Raw genomic sequence first — 26,208 nt, 5'->3', positions numbered from 1 at the left:
TTCCGTGTCCTTTGGCAGCTGCCAGCCGACCAGGCCAAATGCCCGCTGACGTTTCCTTTTCACGTGCTGCTTGGAGGCAGGCACTGCTGCTGTGCTGTGCAGCTTGTGGCTGCAACCTAATGCCACTTCAATGGAAGAATTTGGTTGTGAGCCCGATGGTGGCCATTCAGAGGGAGATGGCAGGTCTCTCTCCTCGCAACTGCCGTTCCTCTCACCCTGGCAGCCACACTTCCTTCCATCTTCCCATACCCACTCCCCGCCTCAAAGGCCCCAAATACAGAGGTCCCTCTGAAATGTACATTAATTTCATTTCAGATCTTTGTGGGCCAGAACATCCATCTTTATCCCCTGTTGTGTTATCCTATAGGGCATAAGAGAAAAAAGAAAAGCAGGGGGAGAGGGAAGAAGCATTGAATTAAGCTCTTTAAGCATCTCTGTCTTCTGTGCTATTATTAAATCCAGTAACAGCAGCAACAGTAACTATACCACCATCACTTAGGGAGCCTTCTGCTATGTATTGGAAACAGTGCAAAGTAGTAGTATTCCCATTTTACAGATGAGGAAACTGAGGCTCTGAGAGGTTACATTATTTGCCCAAGGTCACATTATTAGGTAATAAGTGGCAGAATCAGGATTAGATCTCAGGTCCGACTCCACAGTCATTACCACTGTGCTCCCTTAGACAACTTAAAAAAGACAATCTGACTCCTTTCCGGCCAGAGAAGCAGGGAAAAGCTGTGAGAATGTATTCAACTCCATAGCAAGCTAAAGACAGTGAGAAACCCCAGCAACAAGCAGCAGAGTTGGCGGAAAGTGTAAAGGCATTGCTGTTAGACAGTCCTGGGTATACATCTCTGTTCTGCCCCTTATTAATTTTGTACAGACTTTAAGCAAGTTACTAAACATTGTAAAGCCTCAGTTTTTTCGTCTCTAAAATGGGGACAACAATATTTACCTCATAGGGTCAGAGAGGCAGGCTAAACCCAGGGGTGGTGGGACAGTAGGCCAGCCAAAGGCCTGGGTCTCTCCAAGCTCCTCACACTCCCCAGCAACTCCCATCTGGAATCCTCCCAAACCTGCCACGGGACACCAAGAACTTGAATATAAATCACACGGCTAAGGTCTGAGAGTAAAAGGAGAACTCTGATCTTGCTGTCAAGAGATGTGCTGAGGGCTGAGGGAGTGGGGGAGTTATGTGTTTGTTGCCATTCGAGTGGTAACGCTGAGTGCATTTTCCCCAAATGACTATGATATATGGTGCGTAGGTTCTTAGTCTCTTATTAGATACATTATGAATTAAACATCCCTTTGTGGGTTACCTGGACTTTTAAATACCATACATAAAATTAAATAATAACAATAAGAGTAACAGTGTTTTATAAAGTATACAGTATTTATAATTACAATACTTTTTAATGTCAAAATTAATTCTGAGTGCCACACATCTCATTTAACACAATTTTGGAGCACGGACTTTTAAAAAATGTAGACTACTTAAATGGAGAATCCAACCTGTCTGACAAACTCAATTTTCCCTCCCACACATGCCACAGGATATGATGAGTAAAGCTAGGTAGAGTTTCTATATACTAACCTGTCAAACCAGGCCCTCAAAGCAGTTTTCTCTGAACAGTGCCCACTAGCAGTGCAAGGTACTGTACTAATGCCTTTGTGGTGGGGGGAGAGGATGAGAAATGAGGTTACAGAGGAGAAAGACACAGTCCCTGACTTGAGTTTGCAACTGACTTGGGATGAGGAGTCCAGACTTTATGGCCTGATTTTGTCGTAATTCACAAACATGAGTTCTCAATAAATGTTCAAACAAAACAGGGTTCAAATGAAGGAGAGAGAGCTTTCACTTGAGGCTGTCAGGGGACATTTCACAATGGAGACGGGACCTAACTAGCCCTTAAAAGATTCACAGCAATGGGGTCAGGACATTACACATTACAAATATAGGAGGCAGAAATAAACAAATGTGCAGAGAAGGTAAATCATGAGGTGTGATTAGGGAACATTTAGTCATTGGGTTTGTGGGGAATATGGGGGGGGCGTGTTGAGAAACACAGTGGGACATAAATCTGAAAAGGTATGTGGAAGTCAGATTTTGGGGGACCTTGACTAACAGGTAAAGCAATTGGGATTGCATTCAGCAGGTATGGGGGAGACACTGACTACCTTTAAGCAAGGAAGTGACAGGCCCCAAAGCTGTATTACAGAAAGACTAATCTGACAGCTCCAAAGAAGAAAAATGCAAGGGTAGGGATATAGAGGCAAAAAGAATGTCAAAAGGCTAACAAGGTATGCCAAGCAGGAGACAGTAAACAGCTAAATAAAAATCAGAAAATAATATTTAAAAAAACAATGAATGTAACCTTGGCTGGTGTGGCTCAGGGGACTGAGCTCTGGCCTGCGAACCAAAGGGTCGCTGGTTCAATTCCCAGTCAGGGCACATGCCTGGGTTGTGGGCCAGGTCCCCAGAAGGGGGCACATGAGAGGCAACCACACATTAATGTTTCTCTCCCTGTCTTTCTCCCTCCTTTCCCCTCTCTAAAAATAAACAAAATCTTTTTAAAAAAATGAATGTATACCTCTAAGAAAAATCTGAAAGAAGAATCAAAAGAACCTTGATTAGATGGTCAGTAAATTTACATTGTGAGCTGGCTATAGGCATAAAGTAGATATAAATTACAGGTATTTTAACACTAGGCTCAAGTCTGAAAATAGCACCACTTAGCCCCAACTAATAAACAGCATACTCCTAAGGGAGTCTATGGTTACTGTTAATTACTTAGTTCAACTGACCTGCCCACTCTCTGCAAAAGGCTACAGCGCTACACCATTGATCACATTAAAAAAGGGAATCTAGTTCAGGATTTTGCCAGTGGGGCAACACTGGCACACTGCAAATGTATAGCAAATCATTCTGTACTCCATCATTGATCCTTAGAGGAATTTTCCCAGTAGTAAATGCAGCTAAAATAATGTCATTTAGAGGCAGGTTCATATTTAAAAATTAAAAGCAGAAAACTGAATGGATAGTAAAGTTCTCAAAAGGAATACTTCATGTGAAATTAAAGAAAAGAAACAAAAACCATACACCTAACAGGATAAGAAATGAGTGGTTAGATCAGTAAGACAAAGAAAATACCCAGTACAGAAATCACTGGAGATGAATTAACTACCAAGTTGTTATTCTTGTTATTTTAAATTTTTGACTGTTTTCCTAATAGACATGTCCCCAAGCAAATGCAGTTTGTCCACCCATCCCTCAACTTTTCTTATCCCTGTATTTACAAGTCAAGCCTTTAACCAGATCTGGCACAGTCAAATCTGGTCTCCTCTCCATTAGTCTAGTCTACAAGCAATACTGGAACACTCCTCCCAGTGTGTCACTTTACAAGCTCATACCACTCCTGCTGGTTCTAGATGCCTTCTGGATGTAGCACAAACTCCTCTGTTGACTTAGAGACACTCTATCTGCTGCCCCGGCCCTGCCTACCCAGCTTCACACATTCTTATTGGTAATATACACTCTTCCCAGGGAATTCTTACAACTTTTCACTTTCACCTTCTAACATTAATTCACTATGTTTCTTATATACCTGAAAGAGCCTGCTCACTTAATATATTAATACACATTTCTTAAATACTTGAACTTGACTCAAAATACTTCTATGACAAACCTCAAAACGCTTTCCTAGTCCACTTTATTCTTAAGTGCTGAACTAATTTCTAGTTATGTTAATGCTACATGAATGAAATATTCATTAAAGCCAAAATAGCCTGATTCTGAGATTGATTTTTACAGAGATTAGCTGGTTAATCAATAAGCTTTTATAGCATATAACAGCTTGAGTAAACAGCACAGGAAAGGAATCTATTGTTAATACAAATTACAAGCTCCATAACTCCCATTCTAAATGAACATTCCAAAATATTGACTTCCCAAATGCATTGGACATTAGCCAGTAAAGGTGGTTAATGTTTAGATTAACCAAACTCCCTATTAACCTTGATTGAGAATTTAGCCATACTGTACATACAAGTGAACTTTCATCACCACTAAATTTCAGAACCCACATAAACTCCATAATACTTCATATCCAATGTGTAATGAATAAATATTGATGAGTATATGCTAATTATATGCTAGTTAACAAACCAAAAAAGTCCATCTTAATTCTGGAAAAGAATAAAGATAATTACAGATGCTCCTGTTTGCCACTCAGACTAATCCCAACTATTCTAAGAGTGGCAAAGTCACTGTCACTGAGATGGGCGGGAAAAATGAAGAGGACTTATGCCAGCCACTGAATTCTGTATTTGGTGGGAAGAGGGTGTGGCACAGGAGTCTTTCCGAATCGGTATATGGACAGTCAACACAGGCACTGAACTGGGTTCTGATTTCACTAAAAATTTAGAGTAAGTAATACAAAGAGTACAACAGGTGCCATTGTTAATAGCATCATCTCAGGGGATTTGAAATATCTTGGATCATGGAAGAAAAAAAAAACTAAGAAAGCATTTTAGAAGGGCAAAAATCAAAAGTGGGAAAGATATTATGAAGGGGGTACAGATAATGTTAGATTCTTGCTTACTGCCCCAAACTAATATGGTCAATTTTCTCATTAATGAAATACAGGAATTTAATAATGTGAAAATGTAACAGGCTGTGAAAAGAATCAGCGCCCGAAATCCTACAAAATAAAACAATAAATGATGAACCACCCACATGCAATTTAATAAGAACTCAGCAATTTTGTAAAAAAAAAAAAAAATGACCAGGGCTCTATTTTTTTTACACCTTAAATCATTTGTGCACAAAAGGCTGGGCCATTAACTTCACTAAAGAGTTTGATTACTTCCTATTCATGGTCAAACATGGTTCAATTACCTGGTAATATTTTAAATAAAATTAAAAACTTTTTGCTGGTTGAGCCTGCTCCAGTTACTTTTATATGGGACAATTACAGTAAAGGGTATTATAATGCTTTTGTCAACTCTGACCAAAAGTAAAGGTAGATTCCAGTCTACTGGTAATAAAGTGGGAGGAGGAAGTTTAAAGGGATAAGTTTAAAAAATTAGCAAGAGGTTAACAAACAAATATAGGAAATGGTATATTCTTGACTGGACAACTGTCCTAGACTCTTAAAAATATTCAATGCCATTAAAGAAAAAAGGGGGAGAACTCTTCTACTCTAAAAGAGACTGAAGAGACCTCACCAAATGTATTGTATGAATTCAGATTGGATTTTAGCTTTAAGAAAGCTACCAAAAAAAAAAAAAAATCTTGGGACAACCGAAGAAATCTAGATATGGACTGCTTAGTCTTCTCAGACATAATAATGATACTGTGTATAACAGAAGTTGTCCTTTTTCTTAAGAGAAACATGCTGAAATATTCACTGGTGAAAGTGAACTATCACCACTCAATTTCAAATGATACAGCCAAAACAAATTATCTCTATCTATAGGGGTGGACAAAAATAGGTTTACAATTGTGAATACACAAAACACAGTTTATCCCTGTATTACTATTTATTGTATTATTTATTAGTATTACAACTATAAATCTACCTTTGCCTACCCCTATATGTAAATAAGGCATGTGGGAGGGTGGGCGTTCATGGTATTGTCATTCAATTTTTCTGCACATTTGCCATTTTCATAATAAAACGTTGAAAAAAAGCTGTAAAATGGTGTTAGGGTATGAAAAAAAGGAAAAACAACTTCATTTAGAGCAGCAGTCCCCAACCTTTTTGGCACCAGGGACCGGTTTCATGGAAGACAATTCTTCCATGGATGGGGCAGGGTGGTAATGCGAGCAATGGGGAGCGGGATGAAGCTTCACTCACTCACCTCCTGCTGTACGGCCTGATTCCCGACAGGCCACAGACCAATAGTGGTCTGTGGCCTAGGGGTTGGGGCTCCTGATTTATAGTATATTCTAAAAGGTTAAATATTAAATTTGAAAGACAGGTATATAGTGGTAGAAGAAAAAAAAAACAAGCACCATAAAAAAATAACAGAATGTCAGCATATGAATTTCTAAAGAAAATGGTTCTCTCTTGAAAAGAGGTAATATGCTCAGCCATGACGGTTCTAGGGAAACAAGCATAATTCCAAGAAAGAATGCTGGGGCTGGACTCAAGTGTTTTAATCTGCCCTCTGAGTCATAGCTAAAACAATTCCATGGCAACAGAACAGACCACACTCAGACAAGCCAGCAGCCTGCGTGCTGGCCCAGCCCTCTGGCTAGATGATAAAATCACTGCTCTGGCCAGGACAAAAGATCAAGTGAATTATAATGGTAGTGATAACGCTTGGCTATCACGTCACCTAATTTTCTTTGGTAAGACATAAAGAATATACTTTAATAGCCTAAGGAGGTCTGCATACAAATCCAACAATACATTCATTTAGAAGAAAACAGGATGAACTTGTTACTAAATCAATTTATGTTACTAAAGATAATACAAGCATTTCTTCCATAGGAGCACAAATATTACGGCCTAGTGATGGGGAAGGAAAATCCTCCTTCTTTCCATTCTTGAATCACATTAAACATCTATCAAACTTCTGGGCACATTATAATCTTTTGGAATACTTATATGTGCAGATTCCTGGGCCATACACCCTGAGATTCTGATTCTGTTGCCAGAGGTGGGGCGAGGGACCTGTACTTGCGTAATGACCCCCAGGGCTTCTGAGGCAGATACTCTGCGGCTGACCAATAGGTCTAGGCTGCAATAAGCAGCCAAGTTTCACTTAGAGTAGATAAGGCATAATGAGAAGCAGTGGAGAAGAGGTCAGAGAATCTGGGTAATAGATGTGTCACTAAATTATTCCCCTTCGGCCAAGTCCCTGTCTCTGTGCCTCAGTTTTCTCCTTGTTTACTGAGCATAATCCTGCCTCTTCCACCTACTGTACCTTGCATACATGCCACTTTATACAAGTGGCTTGGAAGTATGAAGAACGTAACAAACAAGCATTCTGTCTTCAAGAAGGGAACCTTTCATCTAATTCAGTGAATTTAATATTACCTATTATATTCCTTCCAAGAGCCAGTAACAGATTACCTTTTCCTCTTTCCTTTTAGGCATAATCTAATGAAAGTTAACTAGAGCAGGTGACAGTCTTGTTGTTATTTATCACATGAAAGTTCCCCCTCAGTCCCACCCCACCCACCTCCTGACAAAAAAGAAAGCAAAGAGACAATGAGGACATTACTTAAGTATTGTGAAAATTATATCTAAAGGAGGTTCATGTCTTAGGATGTCACTTACCAAGTCTATGAGTTTGGTAACAGGAACTTCTCGGATTGGTCTTTTCATTCGGCACAAAGCCTCTAAGGATGTACCAAAACAACTTGGTTGATAATTTCCACTGATGGTCAAAAAGTAATCTTTGCCACGATCCAGGTGTAGGACAAGAATATCTTCAATTTTATCTTCCCCTGAGTTCAGGATGGTCACAGAGTCTTTGCTGACATACACATCAAGGGAAATGTCCACTGTCTCATCTGAAATGTGAGATGACACATGGTAAGAGAAACATCCAATGTAAAAACAAAATGGGGATGAGAACTAACAGAAGAAGTGTCCTCTAAGAAACGATCAAGGGACAAAGGGGAGAATGGACACACAAAAGAGGTACCTCCAATATAACAACAGTGAAGGTAAGAGACATGTGGTTAGAAAACAAGAAGTTAAACAAAGGGAGCAGATATCAGGAGATAGTACATCACAAGCAACAGTAAAGGAAAAACTCACTTGGCTCCAAGTAGCCCTCAAAAGGTTCAGCCCGAAGCCATGGCTTGCAGTATTGGCTGTCATTAAGTTTAGGGATGAAAGAAAAATGGCAGGGAACCTGTCCATTGTTGCTGATCTGGAACTTCTCCTTTTGTAGTTGGCGAAACTTCACATTCTCAAACACAAACTGGGGAATAACAGACAGACACAAACATGCATCACTAGTAGGGGAAGTAAGTCAGTTGGATTATTCCATAGAAAATAGGAATAAAGAATGAGGTACTTATTAACCAGATGAACAACCGCCGTACACACTCATCAATTCAGCCAGCTGTGCGCCATCCCCTCTCGTATATTATTACACTCACACAAGTAGAGGAGAAGTTACACAGTTTTTGCTACTTCTCTAGGCTATACTGATTGTTTCTGGTTCTTGAGATATGAATTAGCCAGGAATTCTAAAATACTAAATAAGAGTGGCTAAAATCTGAGGGCTTATTTTGGGCTAGGTGCTGTTTTAAGAGCTTCACATGTTTACATTAACTTGTGTAATCCTCACAACCACCCCCTTTCTCCAGAAAAGGAAACTGTGGCTCTGAAAGGATAAGACACTCGCTTGTGGTCATAAATCTACTAGACAGAAGTGCTGGGATTGGAATGGAGGCAGTCTGACTTCAGCAGACACAGTCTTCACCACTTTGCTGTGTCGCCCTATCTAAGTCACATGGTTTTTCCTGGGCTAACCATGATGGGCAGCAGAAGGTGTCATGGTGTATTTTTGCTCACCTCCCTCCTGCTGAGTTCTAAGGAAGGAAGGAAATCATTTTCCATTCTGTCCATGATGCGTACAATCTCTTCAAATACTTTCCGATACCTCCTTTCATCGACAACCTTCACCTGAATGAAAACAAACCATCTTTTCAGTCTTACATGCTCCTAGCTCATCTTCTTTTGAGGTTACCTAACGATTAAAACTGGTCATTACAGCAATCATTTAAAATGAACTGTGGTTCAAACAACATCCTCAAACACTTTCTGCTATCTCACTCCATCTAAAACTTCTACCTGAGAGAAAACAGACCCTTGTTTTAGTCTTATGGGCTCTCCCCTTAAATATCTCTAAAAGTCTAACAATTTTACAAGGTCACTAAAGGAAACATAAATTAAACTAGGCATTACAGAGTCGCACACTTTAAGATAGAGGTAAGGTTAATTGGTTAACTTCCTGGAAACGTTAAACCTCCATGCTAAGAAGCTTGGCAATAATAATAAATATTTGGGAAGAATATTTTCTCATTCCATGGTTATTTGGTGGTGAAGAAAATGTGATGATTCCGTGAAATCATTTCCTATATTGTACAAAAGGACATTGTCAAAACATACGTTTTACTGTTTCTAAAAATGATCATAAAGTGTTGAAAAGGCAGAAAAAATGATTAAAGCGCTTAACTCTATTAATTGCTATGCACAATACCAAGAACCATAACATCAATGCTCAGATTAAACATAATGATAAATGTAGGTTGGTAAATGGAGCCTATGGCCACTTTAGAAAAGGGCTGACCCAAAATATCCTGGGCTAGACTAACAGCATAATGACGGACAGACAAGTCATCCTGACCAAGAGATTAAAACTCCATCTACGTGATACAGCACTTTCAGCTTCCTGATAGAGCTGTGTTTTCTCACTAGTAAAACTTCATACAAATCAATGCCAAAAATGAACATAAGTAATGCAGCATTTTAACTTCTTGAGACCCCAGTTTCTTTTTAGAATATAAAACTTCAAAAATTCAATATGAATGCAGTAAAGGTTGTAAACCAAACATGGGAAATACAAACATCAAAGCTGAGCAAACATCTCAAAGGCTTGGGAAGTTTTTACATATCTGAACCAGAACACTTGAGAACTGAGGAGCAAGCAATCACTAGTGTCACGGGGGTCCATACTACACTGTTAGGTTCAAAGGAATGTTATACTTTTTAATACAAAATTCTACGACTTTTTATTTCACAAAAGGAAGGAGGGAACCTTTTCCTCAAAATTCTACACAAAATTCTACAACTTTTTATTTCAAAAACTATTTTACATGTGTCATCTTATATTCACAATAACCCGTGAGGCTACCAAAGCAAAGATTCTGAGAGTTGAGAACATCAATACCAAGAGATCAACTAATCTGCCCACTGCCAGTTAATATCAGAGGTGACAAAGGTGATACCTGAACTTCTAGTGTAAGACCCTTTCCAAAATGCCAGGTGTGCAACAGGCTCAACTCGGGTAGGTCTTTAAAATGCAGACACCTCAGGCTACTAATCAAAATCTCTGGGGCTGGCATCCATGCATCTGCATTTTAGAAAGCTCTACAGGCAATTTTTATGTCCACAAAGTCTGAGAGCCAATACAACAGATCCCGTTACCAAGCGCAAGGGTGGGAACCCTACCTCAGCTTAGTCTCAGCCAGCCCACAGCAAGTCTTCTGAAATTAATTGGCCACTGAGTACTTGGTCCCTTTGTTAACAGTTATTGATGTGAATGGTGGTAAAATTATAATGTGGTTTTTAAAGCCTCTAATCATAGCATGCGTAAGAACCCAAAATATGGGGTGGTTTACTCAATAAAATCAAAGCTTTTCTCGGTGGGTTATCATGATCGCAGCCTTTAATGGCACATTACAGATAATGAAGGGGAAAACACAATAGAATGCTACCACCTGATAAATCCATTTCAGAAAAGGAAATTATTGACAAAGTTAGGAATTAAGAAGAAAGTACAATGAACTAGATATTTATATAATAACATGAACAGCTCTCCAAAACACACCATTAATTTTTTTTTTCGAAAAAGCACGCTGCATACCAACATATACAGTATGAGACCATTTATGGTATATACACTCCAATGTACCAAACAATACTATGTTATCTGCAGGTAAACAGAATAGTATATGCAAAAATCTAGAACTGTGCTGTCCAATATAATAGCCAGTAGCCACATAGGGACCTTTAAATTACTTCAAAGTAAACAGAACTGAAAATTTAATTCTCAGTCATGCTAGTCACACTTCAAGTGATCAAAAGCTGCCTGCAGCTAGTAGCTACTGTACTGGACAAGACAGATCTAGGACATTTCCAGCATCACGGAAAGACCTATTAGACAGTGCTGGTCCAGAAAGATAAGTTCGTAAGGGGTAGATGCCCTAGCTGGGAGTTGGAAGTTTGGGCAAAGGTAGGAATGAGGTGTTAGAATAGGAACTGAAGAACTTCAGGCTTATCTGTAAATTTTGCTTAAATATTTTTAATTTTAAAGAGAAAGCACTTTGGAATTCCTATGTAATTTAAAAAGTATTAAAAACTAGAAAAATAGAACTTTATTAAAGATACACAAAAATACACAGGAAGCATGGAAAAATTTTAAATATCCTGCTGGGGGCTCTGTATTAATATGTATGCAGTTTTCCGAGTAGTCCCAAGTTCTGAAAAAAAATACAAACATATCTGAAGACATTTCTACTCAGTAAGTTCTATAGAACTATAGAAGCATGGTGGGGGTAGTAGAAAGAACATCTATAAGGCCTGGGAGTTAAACAGACTTAAGATTTGAATCTCAGCAATTCTTCTAGCTGAATGCTCTTAAAGAAGCTATTTAAATGCATTGGTTCTCCATTTGCTCATCTGTTAAATGAGAAATATTTAACTCAAAGCATTGTTGGAAGAAGTAAATGAGATGTGTGTAAATTGCCTTGCACAGTCCCTGGCACATACTACCTACTATTTGAGGAACATTTACTATTATTATTTTAAAATTTCAAAATGCACAAAAGTCAAATCATGAGTGCCTCAATAAAATGTAGAATGTCTTAACCTCATTAACCCTCATAAGTATGTACATTTTATCTCCATTTTGTAGAGGAGAAAACTGAGGCACAGGAATGTTACATAATTTCCCATGGTTACACAGCAAGTGGTTGAGCTGGGACATGAATCTAACTTTAGTTACAGTCTAACTATAAAGTCCATCCTATCAAGCATTGCACTATACAGATTCTGACGGATTACATGACCACAGGTCTGGAAAATCTACAAGAAATAATCTAAATGTACTAGCTGTAATAAATCAACATGGTCCCAAGATAAAACCTGCATACTAATAACACACAGCTAGAATATAAATGTAAAAACAAAACTTTCCTCACAAGAGACCAAAACAAAACAAACAAACAAATAAATAAATAAGTGGCCATTAATCCAGCCCAGGATACAACAGGGTTAAAGAAGAACGTAAAGCCTGTGTTCCTGGATGGGAAGACTTCACTGCAGGGCTGACAACGTGCTTCTTAAGGTATAGACAGAATTGGCTGTATTCTGACCAGTCTGTGCTTTTGCCCCTCCATTCCCACCCCTCCACCTGGAACCTTTCTTCTGCTGCTTCAGCTCCTCACTATATATCTGATGAAAAGCTATTCATCCTTTAAAACCTAGCTTCTCTTTTTTATGTATAAGGACTTTAAGAGGCTGAGGTTACTAACGAGACATTATGTAGCATGAGAAATATCTGTGTCATTTAAGAGCCATAGAGACAGCATTTAGGAGGGTCGAGGGTACTAACTTCTTGATACTGCAAATGACTGTTTGGTTACGGAAACATTTATGACTCAGGGAATTATTGATCTGTTCTGAGTTTAAATAGTGCCCTAAGAATAGATACTTAACACACAAATGAACGAACAAACAAGTGTTTACCCCAATATTAAAGAGGGCGCTAACAGGTTTGTGGTCACTGGTTTTCAGCTCCATGTGACTCCGGTAATGAAGCTGATTAACATTTGTTCCTCTCCAAAGAATTCGGTCACACCAGGCTGGAACTCGACATTTCCCACTGCAAATAAAGGAAGGAATTATAATGACAGCATACCACGCAAGAATGTAATACCTACCACATTGCTTCAAACCTGGGTTAGGCCTTCCTGTTATACACTTCTTCCTTAACAACCCAAGCACAATCTTCCCTACTATATTGCAAGCTCTGTGAAGGAACTGTGTCTGCTTGTTTGCCACTGTATTCCCAGCCTGTACCACAGTATCAGTTGCAAAGTAGGTGTTCAATGAACACTTATCTGATGAAATAAACAGTGCTCTTAAAATTAGGATTACATCTTCAACAACACTGTCCTGAGGGAAAGTATATTAGTACTTTCTTAAATATCCTCAGAAGGTCAGAATTATATTCAGAAAATGTCCGCTTTCTTTGCTCTATAAACTGCAATGACACTTCACAACAGATAGGCAACTAATAAAATCTAAAATTCCAATCCTATATTCCTAGGCTGGGCTTAATCTCTGGAGATGCATAATTGGATTTCTCCTTTAAACTTGGACTCTTTTTCTAAAAGATTTTATTTATGTGATTTAAGAGAGGGGAAGGGAGAAAGAGAGGGAAACATCAATGTGTGGTTGCATCTCATGCGCCCCATGCTGGGGACCTGGCCTGCAACCCAGGCATGTGCCCTACACTGGACTGGGAATTGAACCGGCGACCCTTTGGTTTGCAGGCCAGTGCTCAATCCACTGAGCCACACCAGCTAGGGTTAAACCTGGACTCTCATGGACAAGTCTAAATTCTTCTAACAGAAATGAACTAACATCCAAGCATGGAAGTCTGAACACATAAGAGCCCATAGAATTGCAAGGGTTGGGGAAAAGCCCACTCAGCATTCTGTTAAGATAAGCAACACCCTGTACGCCTTATCCAGAAGGTGACACAAATAAGTTATCAGCAACTCTACAGTTGACTCTCAAGTCAGGTGAGTGGAAAAAACAAGGCCAAGTGTACAGATCTTCTGTCAGTGTCACTTTTCATGTTCTGACCAGCTCCCATGGAGTACAGACTCCTCCCACCCCATTCTAGTGTTCTCTGAGTGTAAAGAAGCTAAACATGCCCAGGGATTCTCTCCTTCAAGCATCTGGGCTCAGCCAGCTAGGAAACCATAGGAAACAAAGAAATAGACCATAAGTGGAAAACAAATAGTTACCAAAAATGTACAAATGGCACTTTACTGGAGGTAATTAGGAAATCAAAGGGGTCCCCAGGCAGTGGGTCTTAGGGTTCTCTGGCAATTGCAGATGTTGGGCCCAGGCATCAGTATTTTTTAAAGTCCCCCAAACATTCTAATGTGTATTCAGGATTGAGAACCACTGCGCTTGAAGAACTTTCATTGCTCTTTGTTTTCATCTTCTGGTGTCTTGAGTCAAGTAGTTAACAAATAGTTTAGAAAAAAACAGAACAGGGCAATAGGTAAGGAAATAGGGGTAAGATCAGGAAGGTCAAAAATCTAAGCAAGTCTGCTAGGGTGACAGAAATAAGGTACTGCAAACAGCCTGTAAAACTTCAACAGTCCTGATATAGATATGATGCTTTTTAAAGATATGCTCACCTTTGAGTACACATGAATAGAAATTTTTCTGTAATAGCAGTGAACCATCAGGTTTTTTATATCTCCTTCTGGCATGACCTAAAAAGTTCCTAGCCCTTCATCAAGATTGAGGGACAGAACAAAGATTAGGCCTTAATCTACTCCGTGAGGAGATTCTTACCACATTACCTGGAATCCCATCGGTCTGTTTTAGAGTCATACTTGTAAGTGGGGATGAACTTGATTTCCCCTTCAGTGAAATCAGCAAAAGCTTTTTTCTGTGTGCGCTGAATATTTAGCTAGAAATAGAAAGAAGCATCATGTAAGCAGGGGAGCACGCTTAATAAAAGTAACAATTGGGTTGATCAGCCATTTCTAAGTAGCTACTTCCATAATAACCCCTGCAACTGTCAGAGTATATAAAAAATTTCTATACCTTATAAATTACATTACACCATTTCCATAGAACCCAAACTCACCAACAGATAGGATGCTCATTATGAGCACATTGCTAATTATTTATTGGTAGTAGCAGTCAGGGAAAATGGAAAAATCAAATCTGAATAATCCTAAATTCCCTGAAGTTGGACAAGAACCAGCTAGCACAATTTTACTTTAAAAAAAAAAAAAAAGCACACAAATGTCGACTGGATAATTGCAAAAGTCAAATTCAGTGAATAGCCACAGATTGATTTGAAAGTCATCCTCACTCAAATATTTTACCAGAAAGATATAGGACTAACAATTTATTCCAACTGTACCCACTTTGGAGGTGGAATAGAGGAAGCCATGGACAGAAATCCACTAGCCAACCTCAATGTGAAGGAAGACACAACCAAGGAAGGCTCACTAAAAAAAAAAAAACCAGCAACAAAAAAATTCTACTCCAAGACACCTGAAATTTGACTATATGAGAAAAAGTCTCATAACGATTTAAAGACATTCAAATCAAGTTGAAGCATTTTCTTCAAGAAGCATTCACTTTTAGCATCCTGTATCCATAAGGCAAAACAAAAATTCAAGTCATATGCTAGGTTCTGAGGTAAATTTACAGAAAACTAGGTCCCTGAATGTCAAGTTTCCTATAAACGTTAACCAAGTCAATGCTTTCCCCACAGGTTTTAACATCGATAACCCAGTTTGCTCCAACTTCTCATCAGTTCCCATTAAACCACAGTCTCTGTTATTTGTCTCAGACAAACTTCTCTTTTGTGCTTCCCAATCCCCTCACAGGCCTCCCTCCTTTATCTCCAAGCTGTTGCTGAGTGTGCTAAATAATCATAGAGCAGCTTTCCCTGTTCCATCTGCCAAACCACATCGACATGGCCTAAGGCCCACTTCCTCGAGGAACTGTTCTCCAATTCATCCCACCTGTCTTCCAAATCACCGACACAAATCTCTTCTAGAGCAGTACCAACCTTGTGTGTACTCACTGCATCACTTAGTCACACTGTTTCCCAACACAATGAGACCTTTCCATCTATTCCTAGAGTAAGACTCACCTCCCACACGTCTATCTCATAAATCTAACAATTTTATCTGCTATCTAGGACAGTACGTACAAAATGAAAATTTACTTACCTGGTCAAATTTCAGGAGTCTCTGAAGATCATTCTTGTTAATAAGACTCTTTACTTCATTGGCATCAGGCATGCAAAGTCTATAGTTCAAATCGCCCAACCAGATGACAACACTGAGTATCAAGAAATATATGAAAGGAAGTAGCCATAGTTAGCATAAAAAACAATCGCAGAGAAAAGAAAAATGGGTGGATTACTGATAAGGGTTTGTTTATCACTATCTGACCAGAGGTTGAAGCTGTAATGACCCTTTTGGGGCAAGGGCTATCGACACCTGAGAGGGACTAGAGATTAAAAAGTTAGTGGGAGGACAGGCACCCCAAACATGGAGAACAAAGATGGGGCAATAACACAGTACATATATGGGATTCAGAAGCCAAGGAGTTAACTGCCTAAGAAGAGTATATAGTTTATTTGCTGGACTAGCTTCAAAATTTTGCCTGGCTCCTTGCCAGGTCTCTAGGGGAAGAGAATCTGAATGTGTTCTGCCTCTATGAGCCCTGATATTCTGCAGACTCTCCACTAAGGTCTACGTGGTCTGAATGACACCTCTTCCAGGCAGGGCTCACTAGGAAAAGTGGGTCCAGGGCTCTCTGCTGCAGCCCATCTGTCTACCCCTGCTCCAGATCTGCACTCCAAACCCCAGGCAGAAAGGAGGCTGGAATGTGGTGGGATCTACAGGCTCCCATGAGATCCTCAGGCTCCCAATCACACCAACAGCCCCCCAGCGGTACTGAGAACCCCAGAGGTAAGACCTCTCTCAAATTACCACACCAAAATAGATTCTCCTGCGAGCTATCTCAAACAGTAAATGAGTCTCTTTGCACATCTTAAGTGCGACACGAAATTTCTGAAATCCTGGGGAAATAAATTTATCGAACTTCCGGGCAACTGTATGACCACTAATGTCAAGGCCTTGACTTTACCACTGTGAAACAGAACTTCCTATGTCCCTAATTGTTGACACAGTATGGAAACAGGCCAACATCACTATCTTTCCCTGCTCTCCCCTCAATTGCCCTACTCTCCATTGATTCTAATACCCTGAAATTATGTTTTGTTTTCCTACAATTCCCATCTCAAACCATTTATTCTAAACCACATTGCCTTCTCAGAATTTCAATTACCAGTATTAATTTCTTTACAACCAATCATTTTCTACCACCCAACCTATTCCCCTCAATTGATTTCTGCTTCTATCCTTATTAAGTCCCACTCTTCACTAATCTTTCTCTCATATTGGTCCACCGGGGTCTTTAAATCTTCACCACCCCTATTCTTAATGATTTACAGCTATTAAAGAATAATGTAGATCTATATATACTGGCTTCAAAAGAGATCTACAATAAAAAGGATAATATAGCCCCATATAACAACTATGTGGGGCTATGCACGTGCATACAGAAAAGTCTAGAATAGCACTATTCGAAAGAAATACAAAGCACATCACAAATGTAATTTTGTATTTTCTAGCAGCTGCATTTAAAAAGTAAAAGAAACAAGTGAAAATAACTTTAATAATAAATTTCATTTAACTCAAAATAGGCAAGGTATTATCATTTCAACATGTAATCAATACTAAAAATTTTAGATATTTCACATTTTTCCAAGTCTCTGAAATCCACTGTATAGTTTATGCTTGCAGCACCTCCCAGTTCATCCGAGCTGCTTTTCAGTACCCCAGCTACCCATGGCTACTGGCTGTCATACTGGACAGCAGAGACCTAGAAGGATACACACCAGACTGTTAGCACTGGTTTCCTTTGGAGAGAGGGACTAGCTGGGAAGAGTAGAAGATAAGACATCAGGGATTTTTACCTTTAATTTTATCTGTTACAACATTTTAGAACAAACATTTCTATTTTATAATTTTAAAAAACAGTAAAAACTGACTCCAATTGACAGACCTCTCCTGCATTACTCTAGATGTCCTCTAACAGAACTAACCTTTCCTCTGCTAGCACATTTAATTTCTCTGCCTCAAGGAATCTGCTATTCCTCCAACCCTCTCTTCTTTGTGACCCCATCCCTCGATGGCAACCCCTTACTCTTCATGGTTCTACAGTATTTCCCCTGTTTATTCTTTCCTCAGCCCCACTGTTCAAAGGCTAAAAGAGGCTTAACCACTTACTCATGTTTCATAATGTTCAGCTGTGGGAGGGTCTGGTTTGGGACCACAAAACTCATTCGTGCACAAATGTCCTTATAATCTTGATTCCTTCTCTCAAAGTCCTCCACATGCGCAGCCAGGTGGGAATTGACAATGCAAAATGTAGTGTTGTGAAATACAAATCTCACAGCTACCCCACCTTTGTTTCCCTGTTGGCAAGAGTAATTACTGTTAGTACAAAGACACGAATCACAGTTGAACTTCACATGGACATAAATAATCATCAAGTTCATTTCCAAAGGAATTCACCATTTTCCCCATGATTCCAGTTCCAACTGTTTCTGTAGCAACATCATGGATATACTGCCACTGATCCTTTCTGGCAAATATCAGGAGCATCATCCCGACTAGGCGAACTAGTTGAACCTATGAGATCCAGGGAGTTAGAAAAGGTTCATGTTAATACCACTCTTTTTAGATACCACATATCTAACTTCCCACAACTAATTTTCCACCAAGAAGACATAATTAATGCCTAAATCTGAATCTAAATCCTCTAATTTCCCAGTGGACCCCAAAAAGGAGGAAATAAACTTTCTCTGGGGAAGCTCTAATCTGGCTCTGACCAGTAAGAGTTAAAAGTCTTCAGGAGACAATAAGTGAACTCAGCTCTAGAGCCAGTATTTTCATCACTTTTTTAGCCTATCAGGAGTAGGGAGCATTAAAAATTCAAATAGGTAAGAGAAAGCCTCTATCCCAGCTTGTTCCTTTTGCCCTCCTTCCTAGTTTCTGACTTCCTAAGAAATGAACATTTGTAAAACATCCGTCCTTTTTATTTTGATTATCTTAAGTCTATGAACTACAGCTAGATATATCTCTGAAATATGTATCAGCCAGGGATCTATATGAAAATAACATCATCAGGATTTTTATTATCTACATCAACTGTTAGAAGATATAGGTAAAAATTACTCAGGCAGATGACTCCTTTTAAAGGACTCAGTGTGGTAACCCTCCAATTAAAATGATACTCTGAAGGGGATTGACGTGTCATTGTCCTGTGTACAATGTTTCTTTATCTTGTATCTTCTTCAATAAATGTCTCTATTTTTCATATTAAAAATAAATAAATGAAATGACTCTTCTGGTAGTGTCTACTTTATGCCCTCTAAAGACCAACAAACTGGCCCACCCTGCTGAAGTCAACTGTACTCTTGACTTACAACCAAATTTGGAACTCATTGAAATTCTCTTACATTCGTACTCTTGCTCTGTTCCAAAACATACCCTATGCACCCACATGCTTCTAACTGCTTTTCTGTAAAGCCTCCATTTCTGACCACGTGAGTGAACAATTTCAATCTCAAACTCCTGCTGCACAAATCAATGACCTTATTAGTAATTATTTTGAGTTAATTATTGTTATAAGAACAAAGTTCTCTTTTCTCCTAAAAGCTACCCGAGCAACGAAAATATAGGATGAGAAAGCTCAGGGAATTTTTTTCTAGAAGGTAAGTATAAAAAGGAATAGTCTCCCCTATTCCAGTATTACGCAAGGGAAACAATTCAATTAAACCATTCATTTGGAAAAGTTATACATAACAATAAATTCTAGGGAGTTCTATTTAGTCACATACTGAAAAAAGATAATTAAATGTGACTTACTTTCTTGTACTTAGCTTTGGAATGCAAAGCCCTTTCTACAGCCATGGACCACTCTTGTTCCTTCATGGAATCAAAGTAGAAAAAGGCTTCAGTGCTCAAGTCCAGCTCTTGGAATCTGAGAAACAAGAGGATGTGAAATCTACATGTATCCCATAATTATCTTTGACTACCTCCTCCCCAGTTTTGAGACATTGGGTGAAAAAAGGAATGGGAGAGAGAGATTCTGGAGAACTGCTCTGTTGCCCCGGTGATCAGTAAGGGCAAGTAGCTTTCTTTTCAAAAGACTCCCCACAAGTGTATACATGGACTATGCAAGATGTAAACAAAAAAGCCTCCACAGGGGATAACAGTAGAGCTTTGCTTACATATCCTAGGAATTGTCACTGTTATAATTGGCTCCATGTTTCAGTTTCTGTGAAGAATATTGTTTTCTATGTGTTTCGAGGGGACTAGATGCTTCCTTATACCATTTTAGGTATCTGTTCCTTTTTGATCTCACAAATTTGACCCACAAGTTAACTCACTTATAGTCTACACTAGGTTTTTACTAAATAGTCTTTATTTTAAAGGAAGGCAAAATGTCACATAAACTAACACCAAACATATAGCTAAAAGGAAATTCCAGACACGTTCTTTACCCAATGCAGTAGATATCGGGAGGATGCAAATCACAGTTCAGCCAAGGTTCTAACCCGCTATCTGGAGACTGGCCATTCACGTTCCAAGTTCCAACAAAAAATCTAATACATAATACAAAAAAAAGTGAAAACAAAGGTCAAGGACGAACTAGTGAAAGGTCTCTGATCACTTCTATACAAGGGTATGTTCACAAGAAGCCAACATAATTTCTCAAATGTTTTGTCACACACATAAGAAAAAAAAAAACACCTGCATGTAGAACACAAAGGCAGTGAACTTATTCTAAGTTTTACATTAGGTGAACCTACAGAAAGGAACCAAGTCTTTATTTTAAAAACACAAAGTTAATTGCTCTACCATATTTCCTTTTAATTAATTGAACTCCATCCAAACTCAGTCTTGAAGGGAGAGCTTGTTGAGGGAAAGAGGTATCTTCATGCTGGCAAGCGTGTCTACCATGGATAAATGTTCTGTAAGGAGCTGTAGTTGAATCTGTAAACTTACTTTCAGGATTACAAGGACATCTGTGTAGAAAATTCTGTTGAGGCAGATATAGTTTTAAGGGAGAAAGCAGAAGGAAAAACTCCTGATTGCCTTAACTGTTTATACACAAATGTAAGCATCATGGGGAATACGAGGAACTGATTTTAGAATAAGGATATAGTTATGATTGAACTAAAATAAATGAGGCATAATGGGATAACAGATGGGACTGGAATCTTGGAGTAGAAGGGTACATGCTGTTCACAAATAACAAAGAAAAGTGTTACTGCTTTGTACTTTGGGATACACGCATGGCCACAACACACCACACAGATTGGGTCCAGAAAAGAAGATATCAACAAGTAAAGGCGACATGAAAAATAGGAGAGGAAAGATTCTAATACAGACCTCCCCAGCAAGAGGGTTAGGTGACATTTTCTTTAGTTAACTACCAAAGTAAGTAAGTTAAGGTCTAGTGGTGACGGTGCACTTTAATCTTCCAATATTGGTGGGAAAAAATTCAGCAGGCCAGATAAATAAACACACTTGCTTATGGACTGTGCTAGGATACAATTCTCTACTACAGTGATTTTCAACCTTTTTTATCTCATGGCACACAAACTAATTACTAAAATTCTGCATACCAAAAAATTATTTTTTTGCCAATTTGACAAAAAACAGGTATAATTTTGAATCATTCACACTGGAAGACTATTGTTGAAATGGCTGTTGTCATTTTTATTATTTGACAATCTAAGGGAAAAGAGGTCAGCGTCCCTGACTAAATAGTCAGGTATTCATGTTTTAAAAATTCTTGTGGCACACTGGTTGAAAATCACTGCTCTAGTATATGTGAGCTTGATCTGGTTCCCTAAGAGTAGACAGAAACATTAGTAGACATAGTATCATTAGTAGTTGGTAAATCCAAGGGAAATTGTAGCATTTGCATTATTTTGGATAGAGACAGGGGCTTGAACCAGCTTACCATTCCTTTTTATTATGCTTTGACTCTTAATTAAGATAATTAAACAAATACGTTAAATATTGAAAGGCCATTTTTGTGCTATACTTCAGTAGTACAAAAGAGACTAACCTGAAAGTCTGAATGTTGACATAGTCCTTCTCTCGCTTTGCCAGGAGATGTTTGATGAGACCCTCCCGCTGCCCAGACTGGGTATTTGGTACAAAGAGCTTCCGCATGGTGTTGGTCACTTTGGGCTGCTCCTTGTTAGAAGCTTCTTTGTCACGTGGAAGCCTAGCAAATAAATGAGAAATTCAAAAGTGAAACTGTCTAAAATAGAAAAATCTTTCCCATGGGAAATGTTTTGACATAGGACTTACATTCTGTTCCCTGAAGGGGGTGGTGGTGGGGGTTCCCGATGAATCCCCACAGGTTGATTCTGTGAATTTATTTTCTTGTCCAAATTCATAGATGAAAAATTGTCCTCGAATCCAAGAAGCCCTGAAGGACACAGAACCCAGAGTCAAAGGGCAGGGGCAGGGGCCAGGGGTCAGGGGTAGTGATAACGTCCAACTTATCCAGGACAAATAGGGCTTTGCTTTGAACAGTGTTTTTTATTTGATCACTACTTGCTCAATGGCAAATTCCAAACAAAAAGGTAGTGATAACTTACATTGGGGAAAGAAGCACATCTGTCCCTGAAGCACTGACATATTAACTAGAATGGTAAGTTACATTAATTTTAACCTTAAATAACGAACACTAACATTTATTGAAGACTTAGCACTATGCCTGGTTGATAGTAAGGGATTATATCATTATCTCACTTAATCATCACAGAGACTCCATGAGGTCAGTGCTATTAAAAATCTTCCCAGGTTACAGGAAGCTCAGAGTTGTTGAGTAACTTGACCAAGGTCATATAACTTAAGCTGTAGAATTTGGGATTCAAACCATGGCACTGTGGCCTTGGAGCTTGCATTGTTTTCAATTACACTGTTAAGCTGGCCCCTGAAGAGCTAACATGCAACGAAGAAAGGATTTAAAGTGTATAGTGGACACAGACTCCACAAAACCACTCCACAGAAGATGCCTAACACTGACCATTAATCCACATTATATTATCTGTCGAGATAAAATCTACCGACTGCAATGATCAATGCACCGGGGCGGGGGCGGCGGGGAATCTTTTTGGTACCTGAAAAAACAGGTTTGTCCTTTGTGTCTAATTTCTGGTACCAGCTGGATGAGTCCTTTTGTTCTGGAACAAAAAGTTGTGACTGTGCTGGAGAGAGAAGGGTCATGGTTAGAAACTGGGGAGCCCTTCATTGAGGGAATTTATCAAAACCAAAGCCATTCACTCAGCACTTCTCAAATCCAAGGGCTAGGAGCATTCTTGAATATAAAGGAAGAGACTAAGAAAATAAGGGCAGCCCTGGCTGGGAAGCTCAGTTGGTTAGATCGCCACCCTGATACACTGAGATTGCAGTTTCAATCCCCAGTCAGGGCACATACAAGAATCAACCAATGAATGCATAAATAGAACAACATACCGTTTTTTCTCCCCCTCTCAAATCAATTAATAATAAAAACATTTAAAAAAAAGAAAATGAAAATGAGGGCAGCTCAGGGATTGTCTGGGGGCAGAAGGCAGAATACGGTCTGCAGTAAGCTGTCATGCCCTGACACTGAAGATTCTAAAAACGGGCTCAGTATCCTTAAAGCTGAATAGATTTGTTCCCTAACTCATCCCTGCATTCATTCCTGAATTTTAAAAATTCAGCTATCAAGGCTCACTGGGTGAGGTACTTTGCTCATGTTTGCTTGCCTCGGTATCAGCATGTCAGAATTTCATTCCTATTCAAATAGTAGAAAGAAAACTGCTACGTCTTGAGTTACCTTCCTGAGCAGCATGGACCTGTGACAGGAACTTCAAACAGTATTCCTCATCAAAGATTTCAAAGCGGCGCTCTCTGGTCCAGTCTCCCTGAACCCGAATTTTGCAGCCACCTAAAAAGAATCGAAATCTGTACACGTATAGCTATAGAATACACTGCTTCCTTGGGATCATATTCTCAGTTTACCAGTTTAATAGCAGAAGGTCCAGATCACAAATATTCCAGACCTCTAATGTAGGACGCATGTCTGTAAGATCAAGGGATTCAGTATGGTGGTGGTGGGGGCTATGTGGGGTGAGGGGCAATGCAGAGAGGGAAATCTAAGGGGCTGGTGAACTTTGTCAATGAGAAGCTCAATATAGTGATATGATACACACTAAAATCATAGTTGCCTATGTTCTGATATATCGCTCAGATGTCAATGCAAGGACCTCTAAATTCCAGCAAAAGATCAATTCTCAAACCACCCTCCTCCTATCTCCTAACTGGAAATTCCTACCATTTCAAATCCAGTTCATATAGTAAGAATATCTGAAGTGTGAAGAGAGTAAATGTTTATAGCAGTGTTATTTACAATAGCGAAGTGCTGGAAACAGCCTAAGTGCCTATCAATAAAGGAGTGCATCAAAAAAACTGTGGTACATTTACACAGTGGAATACCACACAGCAGAAAGAAACCTTTTGTGACAGCATGGATGGAACTGCAGAGCATTATGCTCAGTGAAATAAGCCAGGGGGCGAAAGACAAATACCATATGATCTCACCTATTAAGTGGAACCTAATCAACAAAACACACAAGCGAGCAAAATAGAACCAGAGACATGGAAATGAAGAACAAACTGACAATGACCAGAGGGGCGATGGGGCAGGGAGGCGGGGATGATGGGGCAAGAAGGGGAAGGGGCAAGTCAAGGAATATGTATAAAGAACCCAAGGACAAGGACAATGTGAGGGAGGGTTGAATGTGGGGGAGGCAGGGCAGGGGAGAGTAATGGAGGGAAAATGGGGACAGCTGTAATTGAACAATTAAAAAAAAAAGAATAGGATGGTTGTTCCTAGGTGCAGAATGTACCTAGGCAATCAAATTTACGAACTAATTAAAAAGAAAAGAATAACGGGATTAGTTTGAATTATTCTGAAAAGCAGCATCTATACCTCATTACTAGTGAAAAATGCGTGTCTTGAATAATCTTACCAAAACAATATAATGACCTATGTCCAAGAGTGGTATGGTTCAAGTACAACCAATTGGAAAATAGTATAATTACAGCAAAGTTATCTAGGATTTTAGTTTCTTATGTAAACAACACACTATCTCCCTTTTTCTGATGCCCTATAGTTATCTTCTATATCAATCTTCTGGATATGATGATCTAGGAGACCTATGCAGTTGTTTACATTTTTATTTTAACTGATTTATTACATGTATTGCTTTCTCATGCCCCTGGAAACTATAAGCTCCTTGAGAGCAAGAGGCAGCACACACATACCAGTTACCCAACACAACACTTCTGGTGGTCTCCGGGGCTTGTCTGTGACTGAGGGGCTTCTTGGGACTCAGAATTTTCAAAGCTAATACCAGGAAAGTCCCAGGCAAACAGGGACGGTTGGTCACTTTGCTGGCAACGACATGACAACAGCCTTCACACACACAAGGTATTTAATATTTACTTTAATATTTATTTACTTAAATGAGCATTTAACTGGACTCTTTCACACATGTAAATAACAGAGAGATGAGAAAATGAAATGAAAATCCTAGTTTCTTTTGGTGGAAATCCACTGCTGAACCTTTGATTCTCTTGTTTCCCTCTGCATTTCCTTAAGTTTCTATCTCCATAGATTAAGTGATCAGAAAAGAAAAGAGATAAAAATAGAGAAATAAATAAAAAAGAAGGCACCCAAGTGGATCAAAAATAAGAAAATTAATGACAGTGCCACTGTAAGGAGAAGAAGAAAAGAGGGCATATGAATAAAGATGGCCAATTAAGAGCAGCCTTGAGATACAGGGAAAAACTCCTTCAGGGCACCAGTAGTCCTTTCTTTCTCAGATAATTTATGCTAAAAGCAGTAAAAAAATAAAAATGAAAAGTTTCAATCTGATAGAAACATAGAACAAGAACATACAGTCTCTCTCCCACAATCCTTGACAGATATATTTTAGCACAGATAAAAAATAAAGTAGCCCATTTAATGGGCAGAAGATTCCAGAAATTGCTTACAAAATAATATTAGATGCTCTCTTACCACAAGAAAGTGGACAAATTACCCCACCACCCTACCTTTTACCTGGCTCCCTTCCAAAACCCTCTGGACTCTTTGTGATCAGGAAACACTCCTAGAATCTCAACTTTCCTGAACATTCCCTGCAGTGCTCAGTGGTCTCCAACTATGGCTGCATTAGAAGTACCAGAGGCACTTTTAGAAAATATTGATGCTTGGGCCCCACCCCAAGCCAATAAAACAGAATCTCTGGGGGGTGAAGCCCAAGCACTGGTAGCTTTTTAATTACTCCCTGAGTGACTCTGTGTGCATCCAGATTGAGAATCAGAGTCCCCTGCAAACTGGCTGGTCCCTGAGTACAGCACACCATCTGTAGCCCTCTGAAATGGAGTCTCTCACACCCTCTGTGGTTTAAGACTGGTGTCCTCATCTGTCCTAATGCTATTTCTAGGCCATTCCTTCTCTTTCCTCAGGAAAAATC

The 26,208-nt window shown here is 39.2% G+C and overlaps 1 protein-coding gene across 1 annotated transcript in view; it reads right to left on the bottom strand.

Annotated features, from left to right (window-relative positions):
* OCRL (OCRL inositol polyphosphate-5-phosphatase) overlaps positions 1-26,208 on the bottom strand; it is a 46,009-nt gene that overhangs the window by 8,848 nt on the left and 10,953 nt on the right. Inside the window, exons 5-18 of the mRNA XM_054577004.1 lie at positions 23,505-23,615; positions 22,804-22,890; positions 21,986-22,106; positions 21,738-21,899; positions 20,161-20,262; positions 19,523-19,637; positions 18,167-18,283; positions 17,879-18,066; positions 15,749-15,860; positions 14,357-14,466; positions 12,498-12,633; positions 8,541-8,651; positions 7,776-7,941; positions 7,290-7,525 (exon numbers count right to left, since the gene is read on the bottom strand). Coding sequence (XP_054432979.1) covers positions 7,290-7,525; positions 7,776-7,941; positions 8,541-8,651; positions 12,498-12,633; positions 14,357-14,466; positions 15,749-15,860; positions 17,879-18,066; positions 18,167-18,283; positions 19,523-19,637; positions 20,161-20,262; positions 21,738-21,899; positions 21,986-22,106; positions 22,804-22,890; positions 23,505-23,615 — 1,874 coding nt within the window. The remainder of the gene's footprint in view (positions 1-7,289; positions 7,526-7,775; positions 7,942-8,540; positions 8,652-12,497; positions 12,634-14,356; positions 14,467-15,748; positions 15,861-17,878; positions 18,067-18,166; positions 18,284-19,522; positions 19,638-20,160; positions 20,263-21,737; positions 21,900-21,985; positions 22,107-22,803; positions 22,891-23,504; positions 23,616-26,208) is intronic.

Source organism: Pteronotus mesoamericanus, unplaced genomic scaffold (genome assembly GCF_021234165.1).
Source record: "Pteronotus mesoamericanus isolate MK-2021 breed Mesoamerican mustached bat unplaced genomic scaffold, CSHL_Meso_final contig_40, whole genome shotgun sequence".
Lineage (NCBI taxonomy): Eukaryota > Metazoa > Chordata > Mammalia > Chiroptera > Mormoopidae > Pteronotus > Pteronotus mesoamericanus.
Note: the sequence above shows the minus strand (reverse complement) of the source record. Positions and strands in the feature narration are given on the sequence as shown.